Source organism: Monodon monoceros, unplaced genomic scaffold (assembly GCF_005190385.1).
Source record: "Monodon monoceros isolate NGI ecotype Baffin Bay Population unplaced genomic scaffold, NGI_Narwhal_1 Super_Scaffold_18, whole genome shotgun sequence".
Lineage (NCBI taxonomy): Eukaryota > Metazoa > Chordata > Mammalia > Artiodactyla > Monodontidae > Monodon > Monodon monoceros.
Window position 1 is genome coordinate 81511731 of NW_021703774.1, and position 27978 is coordinate 81539708.

General features: G+C 35.6%; 1 protein-coding gene across 1 annotated transcript in view; it reads left to right on the forward strand.

Moving 5' to 3' along the window:
- RSBN1 (round spermatid basic protein 1) overlaps positions 1-25931 on the forward strand; it is a 43053-nt gene extending 17122 nt beyond the window's left edge. Inside the window, exons 3-7 of the mRNA XM_029229370.1 lie at positions 11887-12024; positions 12335-12477; positions 19124-19291; positions 20567-20675; positions 21307-25931. Coding sequence (XP_029085203.1) covers positions 11887-12024; positions 12335-12477; positions 19124-19291; positions 20567-20675; positions 21307-21780 — 1032 coding nt within the window. The 3' untranslated portion in view covers positions 21781-25931. The remainder of the gene's footprint in view (positions 1-11886; positions 12025-12334; positions 12478-19123; positions 19292-20566; positions 20676-21306) is intronic.
- Positions 25932-27978: the final 2047 nt, after the last annotated feature.

Here is a 27978-nt window from a genome sequence, read left to right on the forward strand (position 1 = left end):
CCTGTTCTATCTGGAGGAAGTAAAATGTAAGTTTGTTTTGTGCAAGAAAAATTACAGCTTCTGTTACTTTTATATTTTTAAATGATTGTAGTAACAAAGCTAGGATGCACATAGAGGTGGTTTTTTTTTTTCTTTTACTGTTCTATAAAACTCAATTGTTTTAACATCAAAAGAGGTAAGTTCATGATAAATAGCAATTGAAGCACCGAGCCGATCCTCAAATTTGATTTCTTCTCTCTCAGCAGTTGATACAGGATAACTTTGTAAAGTTGTTTCCAATCTAAAGGACTACATATGTATTGATACAGTATGGTATTTTTATAATTCTGTAGAATTATTCAGGTCTAATTAAGTTTTAAATAGTCATTGGTTAATAACAATTTTGACCAAAAAGTTTTAAGTGTTTGTGGAATCTTTTGGTCAGTTAATAGAGAAAAATTAGTGTTCACTTAGAAATTTTTTTTTTTTGCTTAGCTGTTATATCTTGTAATTATTGGCTACTTGAAAACTTTTTTTAATGGTTTTCAACTTTGAAGTGTGATAGTTCTGCAATAAGTATGCAATCCTTAGCTCTCCTTATAAAAACCCTGTGGCAGCTGATAAACGGATTGAAAATTCAGATATTCTTCTGGTGATTTTATGGACTAAAAGGATTTTAGAGTAGGTGGGGGCCATTTCCAAGCCTTTGTTTTATAGATGAGGAAGGTCACATTTTGGTTGACCTTTCCCAAGGTTAAATAGTGGCAGATCTTCAAAGAGGAATTGTTTTTTCCTCTGTCTCTGGATGGTGTTTAATCCTGTAGGTGAGGGTTTAGCAAATTTTAATGTGCCTATAAAATGCACATTTTGATTTTGTAGGTCTAGATTGGGGCTTTAGAGTCTGCATTTCTAACAAGCTCCTGGATGACGTTGATGTTGCTGGTCCAAGAATCAGCAAGGCTATAAGTGTTAGATTCTCTACATGAATTGCAAATAGAAGCAACAAACAACACTAAAATATATGTGAAGTTAAATGGGGAGTTGTTTTAAGTATCACCATCTGAGACTGATTTCACCTTATAGTATCTTAAGTAATTGAAGGTCGTATATGGAGATGAAGGGTATGTGGTTAGGGGAGGGAGGGGATTGATTTTACAAATATGTCTAGCATAATAGGATTTTGTTCTCTTTATCTAGCAGATGTGCGTATTTTAAGTTCTGCTTTTTTTAAAAAAAATTTTTTCCATATGTATAATATTGAAATCTTTTACCGAGGATCATACTCTTAACTTCAGGTGGTAGTTGAAGTTCTTACAACTGTTATTGTTACCGCTATAAAATGGTAATGTCTACTGTTCCAGAGAAAATCAGCAAATGTTATTTCTTCATTGTGTGTTGTGGTAAGGCTTAAAACGGGCTTATTAGGTGTTCCCCATCTTTGAGTATCATAATTAACATGGTGTACTGCTACTACTAATTAAGAGAGTAGAACTAGTAGATGCTTTGTAGCTTGGTAAATAACTTCGAAACTCTTAAGGAGCTGCACATCAGTGTGTTACATAAAAGGAAAAATAAATATTTTAGGTAGCTGACTTTATAAAGCAGTATAAAAATGGTAGGTTCTGGGTTTTTATTTCTCATTCTAAGTACAGCTTATAATAAACTCATTTTGACTCACACTGCTATATTTTTAAAGTGGGAATGTCTTTCTGTTTACAGGTCACAAGGTTAGGAAGATTGCTGGCTAGCTTTTTCCTTTCTGTTTTTTAAACAATCAGCCCGAAAAGCCTTCTTCCTGAAACATGAGTCCTGCGCCATAATTATTAACCCCCCACCCCCACCCCCGCCACCTGCCACTCCTCCTCCAGGGTTCTTCCGTATTGTGTATTTCTAGCTTGGTGTTCTTCTAAGTTTTTCTTTTTTAAAAAGAAGTTTTGTTTGTTTGTTTTCTGGAGCAGTTTTTGGTTCACTGCAAAATTGAGAGGAAGGTATGGAGATTTCCCATATACTCCCTGCTCCCACATATGCATAGTTCCTCCCACTATCAACATACCCCCCCTGCCAGAGTGGTACATACATTACAATTGCTAAACCTACACCGACACATCGTAATCACCCAAAGTTCATAGTTTACATTACAATTCACTCTTGGTATTGTACAATCTATGGGTCTGGACTAACGTATAGTGATAATGTGTCCATCATTATACTAACATAAAGAGTATTTTCACTGCCCTAAAAATCCTCTGTGCTCTGCCTAATTCTTCTCTTTCTCCCCTTCTCCCAACCCTTGGCAACCACCGATGTTTTTAGTGTCTCCATTGTTTCAACTCTAAAAGAATGTCATATGGTTGGAATCATATACTATGTAGCCTTTGCAGATTGGTTTCTTCCACTTAGTAATATACATTTAAGGTTCCTGCATGTCTTTTCATGGCTTGATAGCTCATTTCTTTTTAGGGCTGAATAATATCTCATTGTCTGGATGTACCACAGTTTATTTATCCATTCACTTACTAAAGGACATGTTGGTTGATTCCAAGTTTTTTCAATTGTGAGCAGAGTGGCTATCTTAACTGATTTATGGCTATCCTTATTAAAAGGTTTATTATTGGGAGCACAGCTGAGCTTATTTAACACTCAGCAATTGTTATAGGATAACTTTGTAAAGTTGAGTTTCTAATCTAAAGGACTACATATGTATGGACACAGAGCAATATATATATTCAAATTTTAAACTTTTATAGATATTATAAATAAATTTAAAAATTTAACACATGCAAAGCTAATGACTATTTTCTTATAGTCATTGTCCCCCTATGTACAAATTGTCCTCCCCTACCCACTGTACCTTTTGATTTTACTCAAGATTGAGTTTTCCCTGTTTGGCATTATGTCTCTTGCTTCCACAGCAGTCTTACTTTTTTTGTTTTTTGCTCTCTACTTACCTCCCTCCAATCCTCATTACACTTACTTCTTCCTCCACTGTGCCCCCAACGCATTCTTTGGGAAGTGGTAGAACTCAATTTGTTCTTTGCTTTCAGTGCCATTTCCAGGCCAGAGTTTCTCAAATATGCCAGACCCTAAGAATAATCTGGGGTTGCTAGTTCCAAACACATATTTAGAATCTCAGGTTCCATTCCTGGAAATTTTGATTCATTAAGTCTGGAGTGACGCCTGAGATAAATACCTCAAGTGATTCAATTCCTATGATCAGGCAAGTTTAAGAAACACTGTTTTAAGCTGTATGCCATCTACCAATACTCACATTCCATTCATTTGACCAGTAGATACAATCCTCTTAGAATTTCATAGAATCATAAACCAAGGGCTTTTGGAGATAATCTTGTCTAACTTCTACCTAGTGCAAATGTTTTTGAAAATCAGTTTTGGATTGATATTTATTCAGGAGCTTGTCTCTTCATAACATTTCATAAGGCCTCCAGTGGGCCCTCAACATTGTGTAGGAAACTTCTTTTCTTTGGTCAACTTGCTTGCCTTTTCTTCATGATGATTGTTTAGACTTGTTGTCTGTACACATCTTTTCTGCATTCCCTCCTGTTAACGATAGAGAAGCTATCTCACTTCCTCCTCAGAAGTTAATCCTTCTGCCTGTGTTCTGGATTCTATCCCTCACCTTGTTTAGGATTTTTAAAAAATTGTCACAAAGTATACATATCATGAAATTTACTATTTAACTATTTTAAAGTATTCACGGGCATTAAATACTTTTGCAGTGTTGTGCAACCATCACGACTATCCATTTCTAGGACTTTTTCGTCATCCCAAACAGAAACTCTATACCCATTTGCTTAGGACCTTAACTCACCCCCATCCCATCTTTACCCCTTCCATTCCCATACAAAGAAAATTGCACGTGATTTTAAGTGAATTCCTGCTTTATATGTTTCCTTTATTTTTATTAAAAGAATGGTTTTTTTCTCCCCAGAAGTCAGTCTTTATTCTGAATATGAGGTTTATCATTTCTATATATCTTCTAATAGTTTGCTATGCATGTATGAATGTATAAACTGTATATAACAATTTTGTGTGATTTAACACTTTATAAATAGTATACTGCATGTATCATTCTACAGATTGCTTTGGTTCAACATTGCTTTTGAGAATTATGTTGATACATGTAATTCTAGTTAGTTCATTCATTTTAACCACTATATTTTTTTTGTTGTTTGACTATATCACTTTATTCTCCTGTATTTGGACATTTAACATGTTTACAGTTTTGTAATATTACTGCGTTGAAGTAAGAATATATTTAGAGGTCTATCCTGAGATGTATTGGTATATATCTTGTATATATCCCACGTATCCTATACATGTATATCCTGGGATTTCTGTTTGCCTTTTTATCCTCTTCTGGGATTCCATGACTATTCTGTTGCCTCATTTCAGTGACTCAGATGAGACCTCACATGTCTGAAAAGACTTTCTTCTACCGTTAAATTTGATTGGTCATTCAGATAGGTGTGGAATTCTAGGTTGGAGGTCATTTTTCTGCAGATAAAAGGTGTTACTCCACTGTTTTTATTTAAGCTTCTAGTGCTGCTACTGAGAAATCCAATGTCAAGTTGTCCTGTTTTTTTCTCTCTGGAAGTTTCAAAATCTCTTTCCTATAAAATTTCAAAACACTGAGAATAATGTGTCTTTAAATGGGTCTTTTTTTTTGTTGTTTTTTGATTTTTAATTTATGAAAGATTTCAGACATATAAAGAGGGGTAAAGAATAATAACAAACACCTGTGTTGTTGCCACCTGGCCCAAGGCATAAAGCATCACCAGTGTAGTTGAAAGCTACCTGCAACCTCTGTGATTTTCTCAGATCTCATTGGAATGAGTCTTTTTTTATTCACTGTGTTGAACGTTTAGGTTTTTTCAACGTGGGAATGCATATCCTTCCATTTGGGTAAATTTTCTATTATTTCTTTGTTAATTTCCTTACCTCAGTTTTCCTGTCTTCTTTTTCTAAAACTTTTGAGTTGGGTGTTAGGCCTCCTGGCTAAACCGTTAATTTTCTTATCGTTCCTTTTATTTTTCTTTGTCTTTTTATTCTACTTTCTGGGGAGATTTTACTATCTTCTTTTTCTCCTGTTGATTTATTTCAGCTGTAATACTTTGAATTTAAGAGCTTGTTCTTATTTTTTGTTTTTTTCATTAAAAAAAAAACTTTCCTGTTTTTATTTCATGGATGCAATGTCTTCTTTGATCTCTCTGATGATATTAATTATTCTTGTTTTGAAATTTTCTTTTATGCTCTAAGGTGTCTCTGTTTCATCAAGTTCGTTTTTGCTTGTCTTAATCTTCTGTTTATGTTATTTTCTTCAAACATCTGGTGATCTGTTTATATTTAAATATGAGTCAGTACGAAACTGATTAGAAACTCTGTAGGACTTATAATAGGACTTATCATTTGATGACTGGGTAGGGAATCTGGCCATATCATTGTAGAAAAGCTCCCAGTATCAGCATTTAGAGGTCTTTTCTTTGGGGCTTTTAATTTTTACAGCTGAGAGTCCACCACATTTTTGCCAGAGGAGCAGAGTAGCTTATATCCTTGTCTGCTAGAATTCTTGGAGGTGAACTATGAAAGTAGGTAGGTGATTTCATCGTTAAAATATGTGGAATTTTAATTCCCTCTTTTCAGTATACTGGGTCTCTTCCATACTTGTGCCTGGTGTTTTTGTTTCTATAGTCTTCTGGTTAACTTTCTCCACAAAATAGGTAGGATAAGAAAGAGTATAGGAGGGGGAGGTGGAAGGTAAGTAAGTGGAGGGGTCTGACTGACTCTTAAACAGATTTCAAACCTATCTCCTTTGTTTTAGTTCTATGCCTGGTTACCCACCTTCTGTGATGCTTAGCCTTTCCATGATTTTGTAGCACGAACTTGCTTTTTGGGTATCTTCTATACAGGTACTCAGTGTTCAAAGTTCTCCATCTGCTAATTCCCCTGTACGTTTTTTTAACCTTCAAAAAATGTTTTGATAGCTTGTATCTATCATTTTTGCTTCTGTTCTGTTTGAGCTTCTGGAATTTATAGGCTTTCTATTTTACTCTCACTTGAGTGGGGTTTTGATAAGGAATATAAATAAATCATATGTTCCGTCTGCCTTGTTTAACTAGCAGTCTTCTTCACCTTTACCAAACTCTTTGTGTTAGCATTAAAACATCACACAAGAGAAGACATAAATGGAAAGATATAGCACGTTCTTGGACTAAGAAGAACCAACATCAAAATGATGATTTCCCCTAAATTATAAATTGAACCTAATCCCAATAAAAATACCAATAGTTGTTTTGTTCTGGGACAGTCACCTGACTTGGAAGTTTGTATGAAAAAATAAACAGACAAGAACAGCCAGGAAAACTTTGAAAAAGAAAAGCAATGATGGAGGAGTGCCCTATCAGATACCAATACATTCTAAAGATTTAATTATTAAATAAGTGTATACTTATTTATGAACATTGTTCAGTGAAGCAGAAAAGTCCAGAAATAGACCCAAATACATATAGGCATGTGATATATAAAAATGATAGCATCTCAAATCATTGGTGGCAAGAGAAGGTAGTGTTGGGACATCAGGATATCTAGAATTTATCTTAGTATTCATATCACTGTATACCGCAGTAAATTCCAAATGGGATCAAAGATTTAAATGTAGAAAATGGAGACATAAATGTAAGAAAACATGAAGGAATTCTTTTACAACTTTTAAGTGGCAAAGGTCTTTCTAACTATGACCAAAACAAAAACAAAAATCACTGTAAACAAGGTCAAAAGATAAATTCATATCACCGACAGATAATTAACCTTCCTAAACTGTAAAGAGCTCTAGAAATAGATAAGAGAAATACTAGCAACACAGTATAAAAATAAGCAAGCATTGTAAATGGACATTTCACAGAAAAAGAAATACAAATGGCCCTTTAATCCTCTTATCTGAAAAGACATACAACTTCATTCCTAAGAAAATGAAATTAAAACTACTAAGATGCCAGTTTTTACTTATTTGTTAAACTCTAAAAATTTTATAACATCCCGTTAATGGGGTTATGGGGCAATACATACTTTCTTATATTGCTGGTGAAAGCTTATACAACCTATGGAGGGTTGCTCAGTCTTTCCATCTTAATTCTCCCTTGATCCTATTTCCCCCTCTAACTACAAACTCTTCTTACTTTCACAGCCAAACTTCTTGAAAGAATTGTCTACACTTGCTGTCTCCATTTCCTCATATCTCCACATCAGTTTGGTTTCTGCCCTCATAATTTCTCTGAAACATCTCTTGCTAAGGTCACCAGTGGGCATTTTATATCTGCATCGTAGTAGAAGTCTCAGCAGCATTTTGACCAAATTCCTCCTGAGGTATTTTCTTACTTTGACTTTCATGATACTGTGCTCTCTTGGTTTTCTTCGAACCTCTCTGACCACTTAACTCCTTTACATTGTTTTTTGTCAACTTTTCTTTTCCCTTTTTTTTTTTTTTTTTTAATTTGGAGCTTTCCAAGACCCCTGTTCTTTGGACTTCATATTTTCTCTAGTCAGGTCTCTCTTAAGACTAAAGTTCCGATTACTGACGATGACTAGGATTTGTAACCTCAGTACCCATCTCTTCTGATTTCAGCAAACTACCACAAACATAGTACCTTAAGACAACAAAAATTTAGTCTCTTACAGTTCTGAAGGCTCTGAAGGAGAATCTTTTTGTTTGTTTGCTTGTTTTTTAGTTTTGTGGGGTTTTTGTTTGTTTGTGCCCCCCCCCCACTTCTAGTGGCCATCTTTATTTCCTGGTTTGTGTTCCCTTCCTCCATCTTCAAAGTGCATCAATACAGTCTCAGCTTCTATCACCAAGTCACCTTCTCTCTGTGGTGAAATCTCCCTCTGCTTCCTTATGACAACTGTGATTACGTTTGGGCTCACCTGGATAACCCAGGATATCTTGCCATCTCCAAATTCTTAATTTATTCACAGCTGAAAAGTCCTTTTGCCATATAAGATAACAGTCACAGGTTCTAGGGATTAAGACCTGGATATCCTTGGGAGCCATTATTTCGCCTACTACACGCTGCAAGCTCATTATATCCCAAACTGAAGATACCACCTCCCCACCCAAACTTGGTCCTCTCCTCCAGTAGGAAGAGTGCTTTCTCTATGTGGTTGCAAAGGGCAGAACCTGCAAGACATCCTTGACACTCCTTTCTTTTCTCTATCATATCTAACTTTCTCCAAGTCCTTACAATTTTATCTTATGGTTATTTTTCAAATCTTTAAAAAATCAACTCCACTGTTATTAGCTTAGTTGGTTGTTTCTTATTTGGAATATTACAGAAACCTCCTAACTAGTCATTTCTCTTTCAGTGTCCCGTTGAGAAAACAAAAACAAACCCCAAGCCCCCCACACCCCCGAAAAAACAAAGGCAAATCTATTAACTTTCCTTTTACTACTTTAGATCCTTCAGTGATTCCCCCAATTCTTAATGTGGTCTTCAAGGCTTTCCATAATCCAGCCACAGCTTGTTTCTCCAGTCTCATCTTCGTTTTTCTCTTTTGTTTTCTGTGTTTAGCATCACTATCTTTTTTCTAGACCCTGGAAAGGGTGATGCTTGAGGGATTTTTTTTCCGTTAAACTTGTTCTACAGATTTTAATTCAGTGTTACTTTGAGGAACAGTTTATCCCCTAGATCAGCATCCCATGTTCTCTTTTATAGTGTCCTACAAGTGCCTGAAGACTTGTCACAGTTTATAATTAAATATTTGTTTAGTATATGCCTCTCTCTACTAGACTGTAAATTTCCAGGGGCCAAGGATGGGTCTGGTTTGCTGTATCTGTGTTTAGGACAGTGTCTGCATATAATATACAGTAAACTTTTATTAAATGAATGATACTGGCTTTCCTGTAATTCTTGTTCTTTATTTAAGGCTATATAAGTCTACTCTTCTATGATAAGCTTCCAAGTATTTGAAGATTATTGTGTCCCCACTTTAATCATTTCAAGTCAAATACTTTTGAAATATTTTTAATTTCATCACTCTTCCTCCAATCTGTATGATTTCCAAGTCACTAATCATCTTGATTGTTCTCTTTCGGGTGTGCTCTTGTAATAGACTTTTTTTTTTTAGCCCAGAGCAGGAGATAATGCTCCAGATGTCATCTGTGCAATATGGAGTATTGCCTCCCTTAGTACAAAGTATACAAGATATAGGCTAAACCACCGTAACAAAGAGATCACACATACAGTAGCTAGGACAAAATAAGTTTCTTTCTCAAGTAACAAGCGCAGAGGTAAGCAGCTCTGTTCCATGATGTCATCTTGGATTCTCCTTTCCTTCTGTCTTTAAGTTTTGCCATTTCCTTTGGTGTTGTCATGTGCATGGTTGAACTTGGCCCTCAAAAGAGAAAAAGAGGAAATGGAGAGCAAGCCACTTAATTACATATGCTCTAGAAATTGCATATGTGACTTGTGCTAACATCTCATTGGCCAGAACTTAGTCATAGACCACACTTAGTTGCCAAGCAGCTATATGCCCAAGAAGTTCTGTTACTTAAAAAAAAAGGGGGGGCTTAGAATAGATACTGGGGATAGTTAGTAATTTGCTTGTTTGGCATTAGTGTCACACTGATGGTACATGTTGAATTTCTGGCCATAAATGTTGTCCATCTTCTAACTTGTGCTGTTAGTTTTTAAAATATATCACAAACATTAACATTTGTTAAATTATTTTATACAAGTGATAGATACTGTTGTTAATCAGCTTTACTACTATTACTTTTTTTGGGCCACAATTGAATGGCTGATTATTTCTAGACTCAGCAGACATAAATTCAGCAGTTTCTCCTCTTCAGGTTTACTTTCTCTTTCCAAATAGGAAAGGATGCTTTATGTTTATTCATGTCACATGTTAATTATCCTAGGTGTTTGCATTTTTACGTTGTCTTCGAGTTCAGTGCTATTGAATTTAGTGGTACTTAAATTAGGTAATCTCGGAGTACTGTATAAAAATGTTTATTCAGTCTCACTTTGTGTGCAGAATTTAAAGTATTGTGAATTCCTTCAAATTAATAATGCATTAAGAGTTGTATAGTCTCAAAGCTAGTAGGCCACATAAGTTGGTGAAAACTACCACATGGCAGTGTACTTCTTAAAGATTGGTCTCTTAAGTTATGTGAGATTTAAATTGTGACACATCTTTAGGACATTTACCACATAGCTTGAAAGCCTTTGTTGGAAGGAATTTCTGATAATTGGGAATAGTTGGGGGGAGGTATTTGGAGGAGACTGGCATTTCTTTTATTAGCCCTGAAAGCATACTATTCCTAGAACTTGTACTAAAGTTAAATTCTGCTTTAGTTGTTTTAGGGTGCTTGGCTTAGAAAGGTTAGAATAATGCTTACTTAGAAAAGCTTCCTTATCTCTATATCCCATAATCATCCTCTTTCCCAGACTGCCTCCCCTGGCTTTTAACAGCATGATGATCATACAAACAAATGGAAGGTAATTCATACAAATATGTGCAAGGTAATTCTGGCCTGGGCGGTTGCTGTTTAAGGATCACCTAAAGAGATTTTTGGGGAAAGATTTGTAAGGAATTAAGAAATCTCTGCTATTTGATAACAAGATCTCAGACCTTTTTTTGGTGTGAGTGTATGTGTGGGATGACATTAAATTGTCTATGAAAAAAAAACAGTGGGATGATTCTGAAAATGCTGCTAAAAAACTAGCACTAAAGAACTGTGTAAGAAATACTAGACGGTCATTTATGCTTTCTATTGAGGCAAAAGAGGTGGTATTTGAAACAATAAGAAGTGATTCTTAAAAAAACATTTTTTTTGACTCTTCAATAGAAACCCATCATTTAAATGTATAATTGTATGTTAGGCTTTTCAACCTAATCTGCATCTTACCTGAGGTAGAAAATGCTAAGTTACTGATCCAAGGTGGAAATCCTGGTTAGAATCCAGCATTTTTAGTCTAGTCATCTGTATGCACGGGATCTGTCTCTACATTTGAGAAACATTCATTCCGAATTGGAGTAGGAATATTAAGAACATACATGAAAATGACTAGAAGAATAATATCAGCTTGTATTGAATCACTTGGTAGATTCTGTTTGAAAGTTAAGATTCCCTGGGCTGCAAATTTGTATAGAATATGCCCTAAGTTTACTAGAGTTGGTACAGAGAAAACGTCTATGCTTGCAGGTAACATTAGATTATCAAGGGAGATCAGGAAGGCTTTCAGAAGAAAAATCTTGAACTCATCTTTGAAAGTTAAGATTTAGGTTGACAGAAAAGAGGACATTCCAAGAAGGGCAGATTCAAGAGAAAAATCACTACAGATAGATACAAGTATGGCATAAGTTGGTTAGAGAAAAATATCAGCCTGCCTAGGGCAGAGGATCTTATATGGAAGTACTGGGAGATTGGATTTAATAACAGTCAACCTGGTATCTGGCCTGATGTGAAGGCTTTCAAGCTAGGGAGTACAAAATGAATATGGAAGATTAATTTGACAATAGTCTATTTTTTTTCCTTGCCCTGTCAGTTTAACTGTTTATTTACTGATTTTTTTTTCCTTATAAAGATCACTTGAAAGTGTTTACAAAGTTCAAAAATCATCATTCTCAGAGAAGTTTATCTTAATGTTTTCAGTATTTCCTTGAGACGGACCATGGACTAACTTTCACCTTGAATTTTCTGTTTATGGTTCATATATCAGTGTATTTGTCAGTGTGCTAGGGTGCCTTTCTGTAACTATTGACTTTATCCAAGGTACTGACCGTTGAATTCTTAGTATGTAGAAGAAATAGCAACATTGGAAATAATACCCTATCCTGATTCTTATGTTATAGTGTACTTCAGTCCTTTCTCCCCCCTCTTTCATTTTATCTCAGGTCAACAGGACATACTGCTGTGGCACCTACCGAGCAGGTCCTATGCGGCAGATAAGTCTTGTTGGAGCAGTAGATGAAGAAGTTGGTGATTATTTCCCAGAGTTCCTTGATATGTTAGAAGAATCACCATTTCTGAAAGTGAGTGTTTTTCAGGTTATTAAAGTTCTGATCGTTACTTAAATGGACACTTTCCATTAAAAAGTTTTAAGCTAATCTTAGCTATTAAAATTTTTTTATCCAATGTTTTGAGTAGATATGTTTAGAAAATTATTGGTATAAAATATTTAACTTCAATTATTTTTTACATATAAATTACTGTCTAATACATTTTTTTCTTCATACACACACACAAAATAACCTCCTTAGAGCTTTCTTTTGGGTGTGAGGGGTTAACTTGTAAATAGTCTAAAAATTTTTTTTTAACGTGACTTATTCTTCTGACTTCCAGATGACTTTGCCCTGGGGTACACTTTCTAGCCTTCGACTCCAGTGTAGGTCCCAGAGTGATGATGGGCCTATCATGTGGGTAAGGCCAGGAGAGCAGATGATCCCTACAGCAGATATGCCAAAGTCACCCTTCAAAAGACGACGGTAAACATTTATTTTTCTCAAATAAACAGGAGCACTTTTTTTTAGTTGGTTGCTTATAGAGATGATTGAGACTTGAGCACAGTTTCAAAACCATTTTTCTAAATTATTTGAAGAGCTATCTTAAGTAAATCTTCTAGCCGTCAGTTCCTTAGTCCAGTGAACTCATTACACAGTTACCAGAGTGAGGCATCCTTCCAAAAAAACAAATTTAATTTTCACTTCTTTTCTTAAAACCTGGGTCCTAACTGCCTGTAAGATAAAGGTCTGAACTCCTTTGTGTGGATTACAAGGATCTTTTCTAATCTGGCCCTGACAGTATCTCTTCTAGGTGTATCTGCTTTTAGTCTGCTCCAGTCATGCTGAATTCAGTTTCCAAACCATGGTCTTTCACAACTCTGTGCTTTTGCACTGCTCTTTTTACTTGGAATGGCATCCCCTCCTCCATCTTCCTCTCTACCTGGCAAACTCTTAACGAATTTTCAGAACTTATCTTGGATGTCACTTCCTTTGTGAAGCTTTTCTTTGTTCCCTTAGACTTAGTCATTCTCTTCTCTGTGCTCACACATCATTCTGTTCATTAATGATCAGTTTACATGTTTTTGGTTTTTACTATAAATTTTAACCTTTTTGAGGACAGTCTAATTCTTCTCTGTCTTCATTAACATAGCAAGTGATCAGTATTTACTGAATGAAACCAATGATGTATTCTCCTACAGCAATTCATATTGGCCTAACATTGTTTCAGACAAATTTATTTTGTTTAAAACAAATGTAGATTAACTTATTCTAGGACTATGAAAAAATCTCATTTAATGGGACTGAAAATTAGCAACTCAAAAAATAGCAACTCACAATAAGTACCCAAAAGTGAGTTTTAATGGACTAGGCTAGACCTTACCTTAAAGCTCATAGGAGAATAAATACTAGAGCTAAGTATGGAATAACCTTAGGTACTTGAGATAATCATGAAAATACTTTGTAAAAACTATTTATGAATGCAAGGTGGTGGCATGGTAGAACATGGCAGTAAACCAAAGCTTCTGTACGTTGCTAGACCATAGCAGTTTTTGTACATCATGATGATGAATGTTGATATTCTAAGGTATTGCATACATGTTTTATTCTATAATCCTTCCCAAAAGGAAATGACCATTGTTTGTTTCCTGATTATTATTAACTTAAAAAAAATGATAATAGAAAAAAGTAAAAAGGCAAAAAATATCTATAATCCCACCCATTTAGGCACATTAACCTGTCAAATTTTGGTCCATATATACTCATAAATTTTCCTTTTACACAGATTAACTCATTCTTTACATGATGTTTACTTTAAAACTTGTTTTTTTTCCCCCCTTAGGTTTACATGTTATTAAGATGCAGCCATATCATCATTTAAGATTCAGCCATATCATCATTTCTAAATGACTATGTAGTTTTGACTGTATGGTTGTATCAAGATTTATTTAACCAATTCTTAATTTTTTTAAAATAAATTTATTTATTTATTTATTTATTTTTGGCTGTTTTGGGTCTTCATTGCTGCATGTGGGCTTTCTCTAGTTGCAGCGAGCGGGGGCTACTCTTCTTTGCGGTGCATGGGCTTCTCATTGTGGTGGCTCCTCGTTGCAGAGCATGGGCTCTAGGCATGCAGGCTTCAGTAGTTGTGGTGCGTGGGCTCTAGAGTGTGGGCTCTGTAGTTGTGGCACAGGGCTTAATTGCTCTGTGACATGTGGGATCTTCCTGGACCAGGGCTCAAACCTGTGTCCCCTGCGTTGGCAGGCGGATTCTTAACCACTGCGCCACCAGGGAAGCCCTAACCAATTCTTTATTAGTGTAAATTGTTTGCATTTTTTTCAGTATAAATGGTGTTTTGACAGACATGACAGTGGTATGCTGGAGCCAGTTTGTACCAGCTTACAGGGCATTATTAGCCTCGCAATTCCACATTGAGTGAGGTCACATTAGTAACTTGAAATTGGCCATGTTGTGAGTATTTATACTACACAAATCAGCATATCAGCTACAAATGAGCCATCTCCTCCGCTAAAGCCAATTGTTAAACATGTATGGCACATCATTGATTGTGGCCGGCTGGGTGGTTGGTTGATAGGTAGGTAGGTAGATAATATCTTTGTGCCATGTGCATGTTTATTTCTTAGTGGAAATTACTAAAGGCTCAAAGTATATATACATTTCTAATTGACTTCCAGAAATGTACCAATTTATATTCCCACCCATATAGTAAAATAGTACCCTTTCCCCCATACTCTCCACTAACATTCTCTTTAACTTTGTTGATCTGATTGGACAAAAATGTGTTATTCTAATTTGTTTTTCTTTGAGGCATTTGTATTTCTTCTTTTGTGATTCCCTCTTAATTTTCTTTACTCATATTTCTATTGGGATGTTTTTTGTTTGTAAAAATCCCTATGTATTGTAACTATTAACTTTTTTTTCTTACGTTACAGGTTTTTCTCATTTTTTTCTTTTAGCTTATGTTTTTTCTTTACTCATAATTTTTTTCAGTTTCTCTTTTCTTTACTCACAGAGAGTTTTATTTATGTGTTGTCAGATCTGTCTTTTCCTCTGAGGTTTCTTTTTTAGTGGCAAACTTAGAAAGGCCTTCTCTCATTTAGTGTTATAAAATACCTACATTTTCTCCTAGTACATCTGTGATTTCAGTATTTACATATTTTATCTACCTGGTATTGATTTCAGTATAGAGGGAGAAATTTAGTTTAACATTCTTTCCAAGTAATTAGGCGGTTGTAGCAACATCATTTGTTTAATAATTTATTATTTCTCAACTAATCTGAGGTGCTATCAAATTTTATTTCTGTTGGGATTAAATGTTCTTAAGAGGGGCATTCAGGCACTTCGAATTAGAGTGAATACATCAGAACTTAAAAAGTAATGTCATCTTTTTGCGTTAATGAGAATGCCCTGTTGCTGAAAATGATGGAATTAATGTGAGAAGCTGTCTAGTTATCCAGGGCACTGCTAATGAAGATGATCTTTAAATTTATGAACTCTAGAGTTAAAGAAATATATGCACAGGGTTTTAAAACATCAAACAGTATAGTAGGGTTTATAATGAAAAATCCTGGCCACCTTTCTCTCCAGAAGCAAACACCTTTTTACCAGAGGCAAAAACAATTTCTGTTATTAATGCCTTTTTTTGTTTTGTTTTAAGGGTTTGACAGGAAATTTGTCAGTTTCTTGGTATAATAGATAGGGATTTATTCCCTTTATGGGTTCTCCAAATAGTTAAATGAGCCTTACTTTATCCTCTTCCTCTCGCTTCTGCTTTTTGTCAGCTGTGCTTATACATTGTTGAGGCTAATTCATATTCTGCTTTAAAACCATAATTAGGCTTTATATGCTTTGTCAATAGATGTATTCTAATATTTGAAAGCCAACAGATGGCATTTAAAATATTATGGGTAGGTAAGTTTATTGCAGATCCATCTAGTAGGCTAATATTCATATTCTAAGGTTCCAATGGTTTGTTATCACTCAAAGGAATAATATACAAAAGGATCTTTCTTTTCTGTATTTCACCTAGATACTGAAAATCGTGCCACTTTTTAGCTTGGTTCATATTTGGATCATGCTGATTTTTTTTTTTTTAATTCTGTTTTTCCTGTAGTTTCCTTTGTTTTTTTCAATATAAATTTATTTATTTTTGGCTACATTGGGTCTTCGTTACTGCACGCGGGCTTTCTCTAGTTTGCGGCAAGCGGGGGCTACTCTTCGTTGCAGTGCGCGGGCTTCTCATTGCAGTGGCTTCTCGTTGCAGAGCATGGGCTCAAGGGACGCGGGCTTCAGTGGCTGTGGCATGTGGGCTCAGTAGTTGTGGCTCGCGGGCTTAGTTGCTCTGCGGCATGTGGGTTCTTCCCAGACCAGGGCTCGAACCCATGTTCCTTGCATTGGCAGGCAGATTCTTAACCACTGTGCCACCAGGGAAGTCCTTTCTGTAGTTTCTGATTGTCTTTTTTTGAGGTGATACCATACACTTCTCTTGACCATATCCCTAATTATCTTCTATTCTGTTTATTGCTTAAGATACATTACTTTTTTCTAGAATCACACTGACCTTCTCCTCTATGACTTTGGCTATTGCTTTTTTTTTTTTTGGCTGTTGCTTTTTTATATAGCCTCTTTTTGGGGAGAATGTTGGTAGTTACATTGCATTCTTTGCTTTTATCATACCCTCAAGAATGCAGAATTTCAATCATACTCTCTGCTCTAACTCATCACTTTTTACCTGGAAATCTTTTGGAGCTCTGTGTTTTCTTACTTCAGTGTGAAAAGCTTATTTCACAGTTATCTACCATTTGATGTTTTTTCTGCCTTAAGCTGTGGTTGTCTTCTTTCTGGGTTTATTTCTTTTCCTTGCTTGACCACATACTCAAGTTATATTCTACGAAAAGGAAGGTATTGAGTCATCATATGTCTGAAAATATCTTTTTCTGTCATTAAATATGATTGATAGTTTAGCTGTAGTCCAGAGGATGTATTTTCTCTTAGGATTTTTTTTAGCATTGCCCCAGTGTCTTCTGGTATCTAATATTGTTTATGAGAAGTCTTAATGCCAGTGTAATTATTCTTCTTTTGTAAGTAACCTATTTTCTTTTCCTCTCTGGAAGCTTAATTTCATAATGATACATCTTTGGGCTTTTAATTCTTATTTTTTAATCCTTTTTGTTGTTTGGTGGGTACCTTAAACTGAAAGATTCACATCTCCTTTCATTTCTGGGAATTTTTCTTGCTTAGTACCTTCAGTAATCTCTTCATTTTCACTATTACTTCTTTATGAAACTACTGTTGGCTGAATAATAGATCCCTCAGTTTGATTATCCTCGTATTTCTTACTATCTTTTTGCTTTCAGTTTCGGGACATTTACTTGACTTTTGTCTTCTGACAGAATCCTTACATTTCAGCATTGCAGTTTTTGGTCTTTGTCAGGCTGCTGTAGGCTGTTTTCACATATCTGGTGATTCTTGGTTGACCCGTTCGAATTTAGGAACACAGCATTGGGCTTACTGGGCATTCTATTTATATTTCAGTGAGGCTTGTCAATAGATAGGTTTCACTTCAGAGTTAACAGGCATAGAAGTGGGCATTAAAGGATATGTCCAAATACCAGAGGATTACGTTAGTACTATTCATATGGTAAGTTCAATGTGTTTAGAGAAGAACATGCAGGGTTTTTTTGGCTGAAAGTTTATCAGGATGCTTTTGGTTACAGGCAACATAATTGATTCAGACTGGTTCATAAAATAAAATGTTATCCTGTATTTCAAGAAGTTCAGAGGGGTTGACTCTAGGTACCATATAGTCAAATGGCTGAGTGCTGTCATCAAGGAAACAGATCTTTTCCTTTTCTCTCCTCTGTCATTCTCTTTCCTAGGCTTTGTATTTACAGTGGCTTCCATTATGGTTGCTGGATGGCTATAGCAGTTCTAGGTATCACATCTGGATCTGGTTATATCTAAAAGAAGAAGAGATTGTCCTTTACTTCTTTTTTAGGAGCCAGGAAGCTTTGCAGAATTCTTAGCAGATTTCCTCTCATATTGCTAGCCAGAATCGATCAGTTCATGCTCATTCCTAAATCATTCACTGGCAAGGGGAATGAGCTTAGTGTAGTTCGCCAGAACTCATCAGGATCTACCTCTGGAGCTTGTGAATGAGGTTCCATATAGGGTAGGAGCAGATACCTAATAAAAATCAGAGTTCTTTCAGAGAAATTAAGATGAGAGATGGTTGCTGGTGGGTCACCCACAGTCTTCTGCATGAGGGTAAATGCCTGACTGTCCAAATTTCTACCACTAGGGTGGCATGTGACAGGTTTATGTGCAGATTTCACTTTATTTGCTCCCTTCTCAACCTTACTTCCTTTCTGTCCATTATCATCATACTAGCCTCTTTAGCTGCCATTCCCTTCTTGTATAGTCTAGGCCTGTGGCTTTCTCTGCTCAGTTTCATTAGTCCAAGATACTTTTAATCATTTTTCACCTTCCAGAAATGTGTTGCTCTTGTTCATTCACTAATGCCTTTCATTTGTTGCTTCATATTCATATTATATTTGAGCACATAAAAAAGCAGAAGATAATATAATAAACTCCCATGTATTCAGTATCAACAGTTATCAATTCATAGCCAGTTTTGTTTCACCTATACTCCCATCCATTCTCCCACTATTCTCCCCCACCCCTACCACATTAGTTTGAAGCCTTTTACTTCTCTTTTAACGTGAAAGGAGATCATGTAGTTGGCTCAGGTTGCCATCTTGAATTAAGTCTAGTAGAATGCTTTGAGACTTAAAAATGACTCAGGGTAAAGAGACATACAGCCTTGAACTCTGAGTTGTATTTTCTGTTGCTAGACAACTAAATTTTATATATTCAAACACTACAATTGTGCCAAATCAAAGATACAGCTTCTATATTATTGTGACATACTGAGAGAAGAAGGTAATCACATTCAGCATTACACTATAGCGTGTTAAATGCTGATGATCGAAATCATTGAACCCTTTTCAGCCCTCATCTTATTTAAAATTTGGCATTTTAGTAGACTTTTTGCCTTACTGCTGTTAATACTTTTTTTCCCCTCTTTGCTTCAAAACCAAATCAACTACAGATCAATGAATGAAATTAAAAATCTCCAGTACCTACCTCGGACCAGTGAACCCCGTGAAGTCCTCTTTGAAGACAGGACAAGAGCTCATGCTGATCATGTAGGTCAGGGGTTTGACTGGCAGAGTACGGCTGCTGTTGGGGTTTTGAAAGCTGTACAGTTTGGTGAATGGTAAGTTAATGGAACTCAGCTGCAAGATTGGTTAATGTCTTAAGAAAATGTGGACTCAATTTGAAAGGTTGGGGACAGTTTTTAAAAAATTATGGTAAAATGCACATAAAATAAAATTAAAATCTTAACCATTTTTAAGTGTACAGTTCAGTAATGTTAAGTATATTCATGTTGTTGTGAAACAGATCTCTGGAACTTTCTCATCTTGCAAAACTGTAACTCTGTACCCATTAATCAATAACTCCCTTTTCTCCTCTCCCCCAGTTCCTGGTAAACATCATTCTACTTTCTGTTTCTATGAATTTGACTACTTTAAATACCTCATATAAGTGGAATCAAACAGTTGTTGTCTTTTTGTGATTGACTTATTTCAGTTAGCATGATATCCTCAAGGTTCATCCATATTGTACCATGTACACATGTACCATGTGTCATAATTTCCTTACTTTTTAAGGCTGAATAGTATTCCATTATATGTATATGCCACATTTTGTTTGTCCGTTTATCTGTCAGTGGACACTTGGGTTGCTTCCACCTTTTGGCTGCTATGAACAAATATTTCTTCACGTCCGTGCTTTCATTCTTTTGGATATATACCCAGAAGTGGAATTGCTAGATCATATGGTAATTTGTTTTTTAATTTTGGGAGGAACTGCTATACTGTTTTTCATAGAGGTTGCACCCTTTTACACTCAGTTGGGGCCTGGTTTAAACAAGGCTCAGAACATATTTAAAAATTGTATTTTACTTTGTTTTTTGTTTTTATGCCTTCAGGGCCTTCAATATTACTGTAGAGTTTGATCTGACGTTAGAGTTTGATTGAATTATAGTTCAATCACAGGTTAAGTATTTCAAGTTAAAGATCATTTAGCTTTTTTCCCCTCTCTACTTTGAAAGCTGGAAGGTGTGACAGTTGTGTGGCTGAGATGTATTCTGTCCATTTCTCTCCATCCTGATAATGACATTATAGGGTGGCATGGAGATGGTGGGGCAAAGTGGTTAGAGGATTCAAATGCATCTAGTTTAGAATAAAACTGTTTTTAGTCATCGATGTTTTAGTTTTATAACAACTAATTTTAATTTTGAAAAAAAATGCTGTATTGGTGTTTTATTATTTTTTTAATTGACTAAAGAAACAAATGTATACTTTGTCCTTAGGAGTTATGCATCTATTTCTTTGCTAGTATAGCAGTTCCAGGAACGGGAAGATTGAAATTTGTCACCTTTTTCCATTATGAGATGCTTGTTTCTAAAGCTTAATTTTGTTAATCTTAGGAGTGACCAACCTCGCATAACCAAAGATGTGATTTGTTTTCATGCTGAGGATTTTACTGATGTTGTACAGAGACTTCAGTTGGACCTTCATGAACCTCCAGTTTCCCAGGTAATAACGTTTGCTTTTTTATTTCTCTTTGAGTGAGATTTTGGAAATAAGTATCCGTACCTATTTAATTTTGCATTTTATCTTATAGTTGGATACATGGGATAGTGAATTTAATTTTATTACTGTTTGTGGAGGGTGTTGAAAATCATTAAAACGGAGCTTCCCAAGCAGAATGCTTAAGATCCTTCAGTCTTTGGGATGCCAGGTGGGCCTGGGATGGTCAGAGGGCCCAGGATAACTCAGTTCTGGCCATGAGCAGTCTCAGCTGTTAATCCCATTGCCCTGCATGTCCTCACCTGCAAAAGGTTGAAAGACACTGGAGGAGCAGACAAATGTTGCCCTTATGTGGGTCAAAGAATATTGATACTTAGTTGCATTTTGAAATACTTATTTAAATGATTCCCTAGGCCATCCTAATTTTAACCTGTACTTTTTTACTAGAAATGTAGTAAAATATGAGGAAAAATGTGTCTCAAGAATTGTAGGAAATTTTAGAAAGTTGTATATCATACAGTGTTGTTTAGCTTTAATTTGATCCTACTGTTTTCCTGTGCTAATTATAATATTTTATTTGACTACATCTTTACATATTTTACTTTAAAATCTCATGCAACCTTTTTCCTCTCTTCAGTGTGTGCAGTGGGTGGATGAAGCGAAACTAAACCAAATGAGGCGGGAAGGCATTCGTTATGCTAGAATTCAGCTGTGCGACAATGATATCTACTTCATCCCTAGAAATGTCATTCATCAGTTCAAAACAGTGTCAGCAGTGTGCAGCTTAGCCTGGCATATAAGGCTTAAACAGTACCACCCTGTTGTGGAAGCCTCTCAAAACACAGAAAGCAGTTCTAACGTGGACTATGATTTAAATGGAAAGAGAGAATTAGAAGTTGACTCCCAGTGTGTGAGAATAAAAACTGAATCTGAGGAAACATGCACAGAGATGCAACTTTTGACAACTGCTTCATCGTCCTTCCCACCTTCATCTGAACTTAATCTACAGCAAGATCAGATGACTCAGCCTATTCCAGTTTTAAAGGTGGAAAGTAGACTGGACTCTGACCAGCAACACAATCTACAGGAACATTCAAGCACTCCTGTGTGATATGTACATATTCAAACACATTTTTTAACTTTTTTAAATTTTGATGTGAAGTTATAGTTTTATAACTGGCTTAAGTTAAGTTTTATTGGAGAAATCTTGCCTATAATTCTATAAAGAGAAATGACATTCCACAAATGTCAAGCATATCTTTTTTACACAGATTATGCAAAGTTAAGAGTTGTATCTTATCCCGTTAGTACAGTATGTAATAGTGGGTCTGCTGCTACTTTCTGTTTTAAGGTGTGAGGTAACAATTCAATCTCTTCTTCAAATCAAAATGAGAATTCTCTGGAATAACAGATTCTTATTCGGTAAATAATTCACTTCCTTTCATTTTATCTTGCCTTGTCTCTTGCCATATTTGCTGTTTTTATGATAGAAGATCAGATTTATGGTTTAGTACTTGTGCTCTTATGGCACAGATTCAGTTTCTACAGTAAAAATGGCGTAGGTCGCAGGAAAGAATTCCTGCATCTTGTACATGGGCAAGCCAGTTATTTAGTTCCAACCATAAAGAACAGATAGTTTCTAGGGAATTCAGTGGCTCTCTGATTTCTTAACAAAAGAGAAAGCACAGCACTTTCTGATCCAAACTGTCTTTTTTTGTATCTGTTATTTAAAGCCCAGTGGATATTTCAATTAAAAATATCTAAAGATGAATAGTCCTTGGTCATTCATTCTCCATGGTTCATTAATCTCTTCTAGAATACATGGTAACTGTGGAAGATATTTTGGGTAAAATAGATAATGTTGACATGATACTCTGTTGTTCTGCTTCCTAGCATCCTCACATTCTGTGTGGATACTTTTGCTTCCTAAACTGATCACGAGTATCAAACTTAGAGAATGATACCTATCTTTCAGATGAGGCTGCCATATTTTGTGCATGAAACTTAGGAAAAACTATTTTTGTCACTTGGCATCAACCTCTTCATCATAAAGATCTGTTGAGATAGTTCAGTTCACAGTTTCAACTGGTGAATACCTGGGTTTATTTATTATTACTCTGTGTTGCTACTGTCTAATAAAGAATATGGCACTAGACTTCATCCTAGAGTTTCAGGTAGCCTAATCCTTATTAGTGCCTGAGTATTTAACCATTTTTTTTCGAACAGGCACAGTTCATATAGCTAGTGTAGTCTTAACTTTCTATTATTTTAGAATGTTAATGGGATACACATTTCACTTTCTCTTAGTTAATAATACAATAGGCCTTTTGTTTATTAAAGGAAGAGTACTCCCCACACCTAAGACCAGATTCTTGTATCTACCTGGTTATAGTGCAATTTGGAGATTTTTTTTTCTGGAGGTTGAGATTTGGAATATTTACATTAACATAGGCAAAAAAAGATGCTGCTTTATTATGTCTGTCACCATGAAAACTTAGCTGCATCTTTTGAAATATCAAATATGAATTTTCTCTAAAATATTCTGAAATAGGTTAAATCTTATATAAATATTACTTTGTGCAATATTGTTGTGTAGTTAAATGCATATTAGCAAAGTATAGAGGTCACTGTGTAAACCGATAGAAAAGTAACCATCAGCAAATACTGCAGTGATTAGTTAGAATCTGTATTATTCCTTATATATATGTATATGTATGTATTCTCTGTTAAAAAGGATGAAGACAAATAGAGAAACATTTCAATGTAAACCATTTATGAATTGGAAGTGATGTTGGTTTTAGTTATCTTTGTAAATAAGGTAATTAGAATGGTATGAACAGTAATGTGATTATTGCAGGGGTGTTTTAAAATCTTGGGTATAAATTTTAGGGTAAATTCTGGTTTATCAAGGCTAGTTTTTAAGGGACCTGCCTTTGAGGGTGTTTTTTGTTATTTTGTTATTTTAGGGGGAAGGGGTTAGTCACAAAGTATGTGGGTTTGGGTTATTTCTTATTTTTGTTTTTCTGTCCAGAAGAATTTCATAGAGCTTTACCAGGCTGTGCAAAGTAAAATTCTTCTCAGGCAACATTTGCTTTTTAAAATAATCATGAAGAACAAGGTTGTTAAAGCAAAAACTTTTAATTTTTTTTCTTGTCTTCCAAGATCCGATTTCCCCATCTCCCACTTGCCATCCAGCAGATGCCATCTGTCATCTAAGCTGGTCATTGCTAATAAACAAGGAGACTGTCTCCTGACAGCCATCACTGTGTATAATCACTCAGGAACCAGCGGATCTGCAAAGACCTACAATCAAAAGCAAATCCCCATTTTCTTTTTATAAAACATTCTACCCTCAACTCCAATATAACATATTAAAAGAGTATAAAAATGTTTAAAATCATGTACTAATAAATTTATTGTATGTTAGAATTGCAATAGAACTGAGAGAGAAACATTTAGCTAGTAATGTATCTGGAAATTGAATGTCTTATGTGAGTATTAGATTTTAATAGCATGCTTTAAAGACTGATGAATATAAAAGCGCAAGTTTTGAGTTTCTTACTTCTTTAAAGCTGTATCCTAGTTTAGTGATACAAATGATAGCAACTTTTCTAAAATCATTAAATTATTTGGTTTGGTGGAGTGAGGCATGGAACAATCTGGCGTCTTCTGACTTGTAAAGTAGTGATGGCAGTGAAGTTGTAACTGAAATGTAAGCTGATCTTCCTTTTTTGGTATGTTACCTGTTGTGCCAGCTCTTTGAGATTACTTGCAGAATGTGGCTATAAGTTTTAGTATTTTGTGGAGCAGAGGGATATTTTTTAAATGTGCTTATGGAAAGGACCCAGTAAATGAGTAAACTTAGTAACTAGAACGATTTTATGGTATTCACTAATCAGGAGAAAAGTCTTCCCCCTGCCCCAGAAGTCATTCTATAATTACCAAGATACACTAGGAGTAGGATTATGATTCAAAGAAGTATCCCAAATTCATAAAGCAATAATAATAAAAATTATTTCTTTCCCTTCCAAAGTTTTTAACGCTTTAAAAATGAATTCCTAGGCTTAATTGTACTTTTAATTTGCTAATTTAGTACTTAGAATTTGTTTCACTGGTACTTTATTATTTTGAATTTAAAGACTTTTGAAAGGTACCCTTTCCCCTTAGAGATAGTTGGAATAACAGTAGACTAATATTAAAAGCTCTTGTAGGGGGAAAATGGGGCTTATCATATAAAATTATTTACTAAACCTTAGGAAAAGGTGTCTTGCATCAGTCTTAATAGGCATAAAGTTCATGCTTAATGACTGGAGAAACTTTTGCTTATTGCCTTTCCCTCTATAATTATTGTCTAGAATGAAAGCTAATTTAGGAACAAGATACCAAAATTCAAAAAACCCCTTAGTGCATGTATTCTTTATTATTATTAGTTCATTATTAGATCATTTATTTTCATCTATATTTGCCATTAAAAATTTATTTGCATTTATATCTTTAGAATAATTGAGTTTGTGTCTGATAAATCTGTTTTATCATTGCTACAAGTTTTTTAAAAAAAACTTTCACTAGTACATGCCAGAGGTTCATATTTCTGCTAAGTATTATTTTTTTAAAAAACAGGTTGTAGCTGTATTTATTGGTCATGCAGTAAGTAGAGGAAACGTACAAGACAGATGTTTTTCTTTAGCACATAAGGGACCTATCCTCATCCTGAAAGTTTGTTGCTTTAAAAGCAAGTATCTCTCCATAAATATTATGGCCTTCCATTTTCTTCATACATCTTTTAGGATTCACTTGTGCATGTAGTTGAGGCCACTGTCTCTTAATATAGCACTTTTCAATTCTCTCTAAAGAAATACTTAATGTACTACTTCTATCACATGTTGTAAATTTTCATGTAATAGTGTTTTCTGTGACTAAACTCCATTTTGATTGGCAGCTAAGACTTTTTTTCCTGTGGCTTTAATTTATCTAAGAGGTCTTTGCATATAGATGAAATGTATAATTTGCCTGGCGGACTATTTGCGTTTTGTGGCCTTAGTTTGTTTATTGACATTAATGAGTGTTTTAAAAAGGTTTTTAATGAATAGTCTTAAATCTAAATTTGTGTGAATAATCCTTTTAACACAGTGCTTTTTTGTAGCTGTCTAAGTGTGTTAAATTGTTAAGCTATTTCTTTGTAAAATAGGACAATGGAATGCATAGAGTTTTTTTTTTCCTGTAAAGTATTTTTTTAATAAACAAAGTCTGATTTGTCCTTTACTGATGTTTCATGACAAAATGAATAGCACATGTGAATTCTAGCTACCTGGAACCTGTTTTTAAAGTATTTGTCCCTTCTCTGTCCCCTGTTATTTTTTACTATTAGAGATTACAAAATTAGAAAATCTTGACTTTCCTAAAGAAAGTTCATAGATACTGGGGGAAAATTTCATCCATATTGAGAGGCAGTTAGTTTGAGGGAAGAAGGAAAAACTATGCTTGGCATTTGTGGCAGTTAACTCCTCGCTGCATAAATTGATTTATCCCTATGAGAATAATCTTAAATTTTTGTTCTGGGGATGTCGATATTTTTGAAAGTACATGCATACAGTGTTAGTTAATGAAGGTGGTTTATAGATGTTTCAGATACCATTGATGTATTAAGTGACATAACTCACTGGAGTTTTTCCTCATCAGTTTTTATTTGTGTGAACTTCTCTTTAATTGAGGTACCTGTCCTAAGCACTGATACCTCTTGTTTATGATTAGGAAAGGAAGAGGGAAGGAACGAATGTTTTTTGAGTAACTGTTGAGGGCCAGGTACTTTTTATGAAGGTAGCTCATTTAATCCTCACAGCCTTGAGTAGGAAGGTAACAATACAATCTCCATAATACAGGTGAGAAAACAGGCTTGTTAGGTTGAATAAATTACCCGAAATCACATAGCTTTTAGTGGGAGCAGGGATTTGAATGCAGTTCTGGGTTCAAAGCCCACACTTTGCTCAGTGAGAGCCTTACCTGATTTCAGTTCTTCCAGGAACTCCCCCCAAGGCCTCTTTGTGTGCTAAGCAATGAAGTAAAATGTTTAATTAGTGTTATTTATGTCTTAAAGCAAATATTTAGATATACAAAAAATGACTTTCATTTTTCCAGTGTTGTTTTTGTTTTGTGTGTGTGTGTGTTTTTTAAAGTCAGCCATTTGTGTTGAAACCAAACAGAATTGTCATGTTCAGCTCTAAGGATGGGAAAAGCTGTCAAGAAGCAAAAGCAGAAAGGAAACCACTGCCAATGTGTGGAATATAAAAATCAAGCCTGGGTGAAATAATTTTAAATTAGTTCTATGGGAGTTACTTTTTTCTTAGTCGATTTTCCTCATCGGTAAAACGGGGATAATAACTTCCACCTTATGTCGATTTGATAGATAATCAAAAATAATGATGTAAAACATTTAGAACTGCATTTAGGCTTTCTGCAGTGGTCTAATCGTTATCTCATTGGCTTTAACTGACCCAAATGCTACAATGCTGGGCAAGCAAGGTCAATGCTTCAAGTGAGGTGAGAATGGCCGTTAGGGGTCAGTGTTCCATTAATGGCCAAAAAAGTATAGAGGAGGAAAGAGGCTTAAAACCTTCTTAATGTATCTTTAAATATTCATTTGAGGTCGCTACCGTTCCTTTCTCCTGACCTCTATCAGCCTGCTTGAATTTTTAACCTAGAAACAGTTCTTCCCGCCGCTACCTTCCTCTACCCTAATTTGGGAAAGTGTCCTGGAACCTGCCCCCCAAGCCTTGGCCCTCTTCTTCCTTTACCCTTGAGCACCCAGAAGGCTTAAGTCCCAGAGCTGCTGAGGGACGGGAGAGGAAAGGAATTAATGAGGCGCAGCCTGCCAGGACTTTCGTCCCAGGACGGCATAAATTCATGAAAACATTCGTTCATTAAGCAAAGGTTGAGAACCTGTGTGCCAGGCTCCTGCCAGGCCCTAGTCTCTGACCTCATGGAGCCCCCAGCCCATTGAGGAAGACCGATAGGATATAATGAAGCACAAAGAAACAGAAAACACAAGGAAAGATAAGCGTTGCAAAGAAATGAACGGGGAACTATTGGAATATCTGGACCGACCTCCTTTAGATGAAGGGCTGGGAAAGTCATTTGTGAGAAAGTGACCTGAAAGGTGATCTGGGGGAGCTGCTTTTGGCCTTGATCTCCGTGTAGCTCCCCAGCCCCTCGGTCCCGAAGCCTGGCGGAGACTCGGCGGGAAGGCCCCGGGCCGGGGGCGGAGCCAACTTCACAGCGAAACACGGAAAGCGGAAGCCGCGGCTTCGCTGCA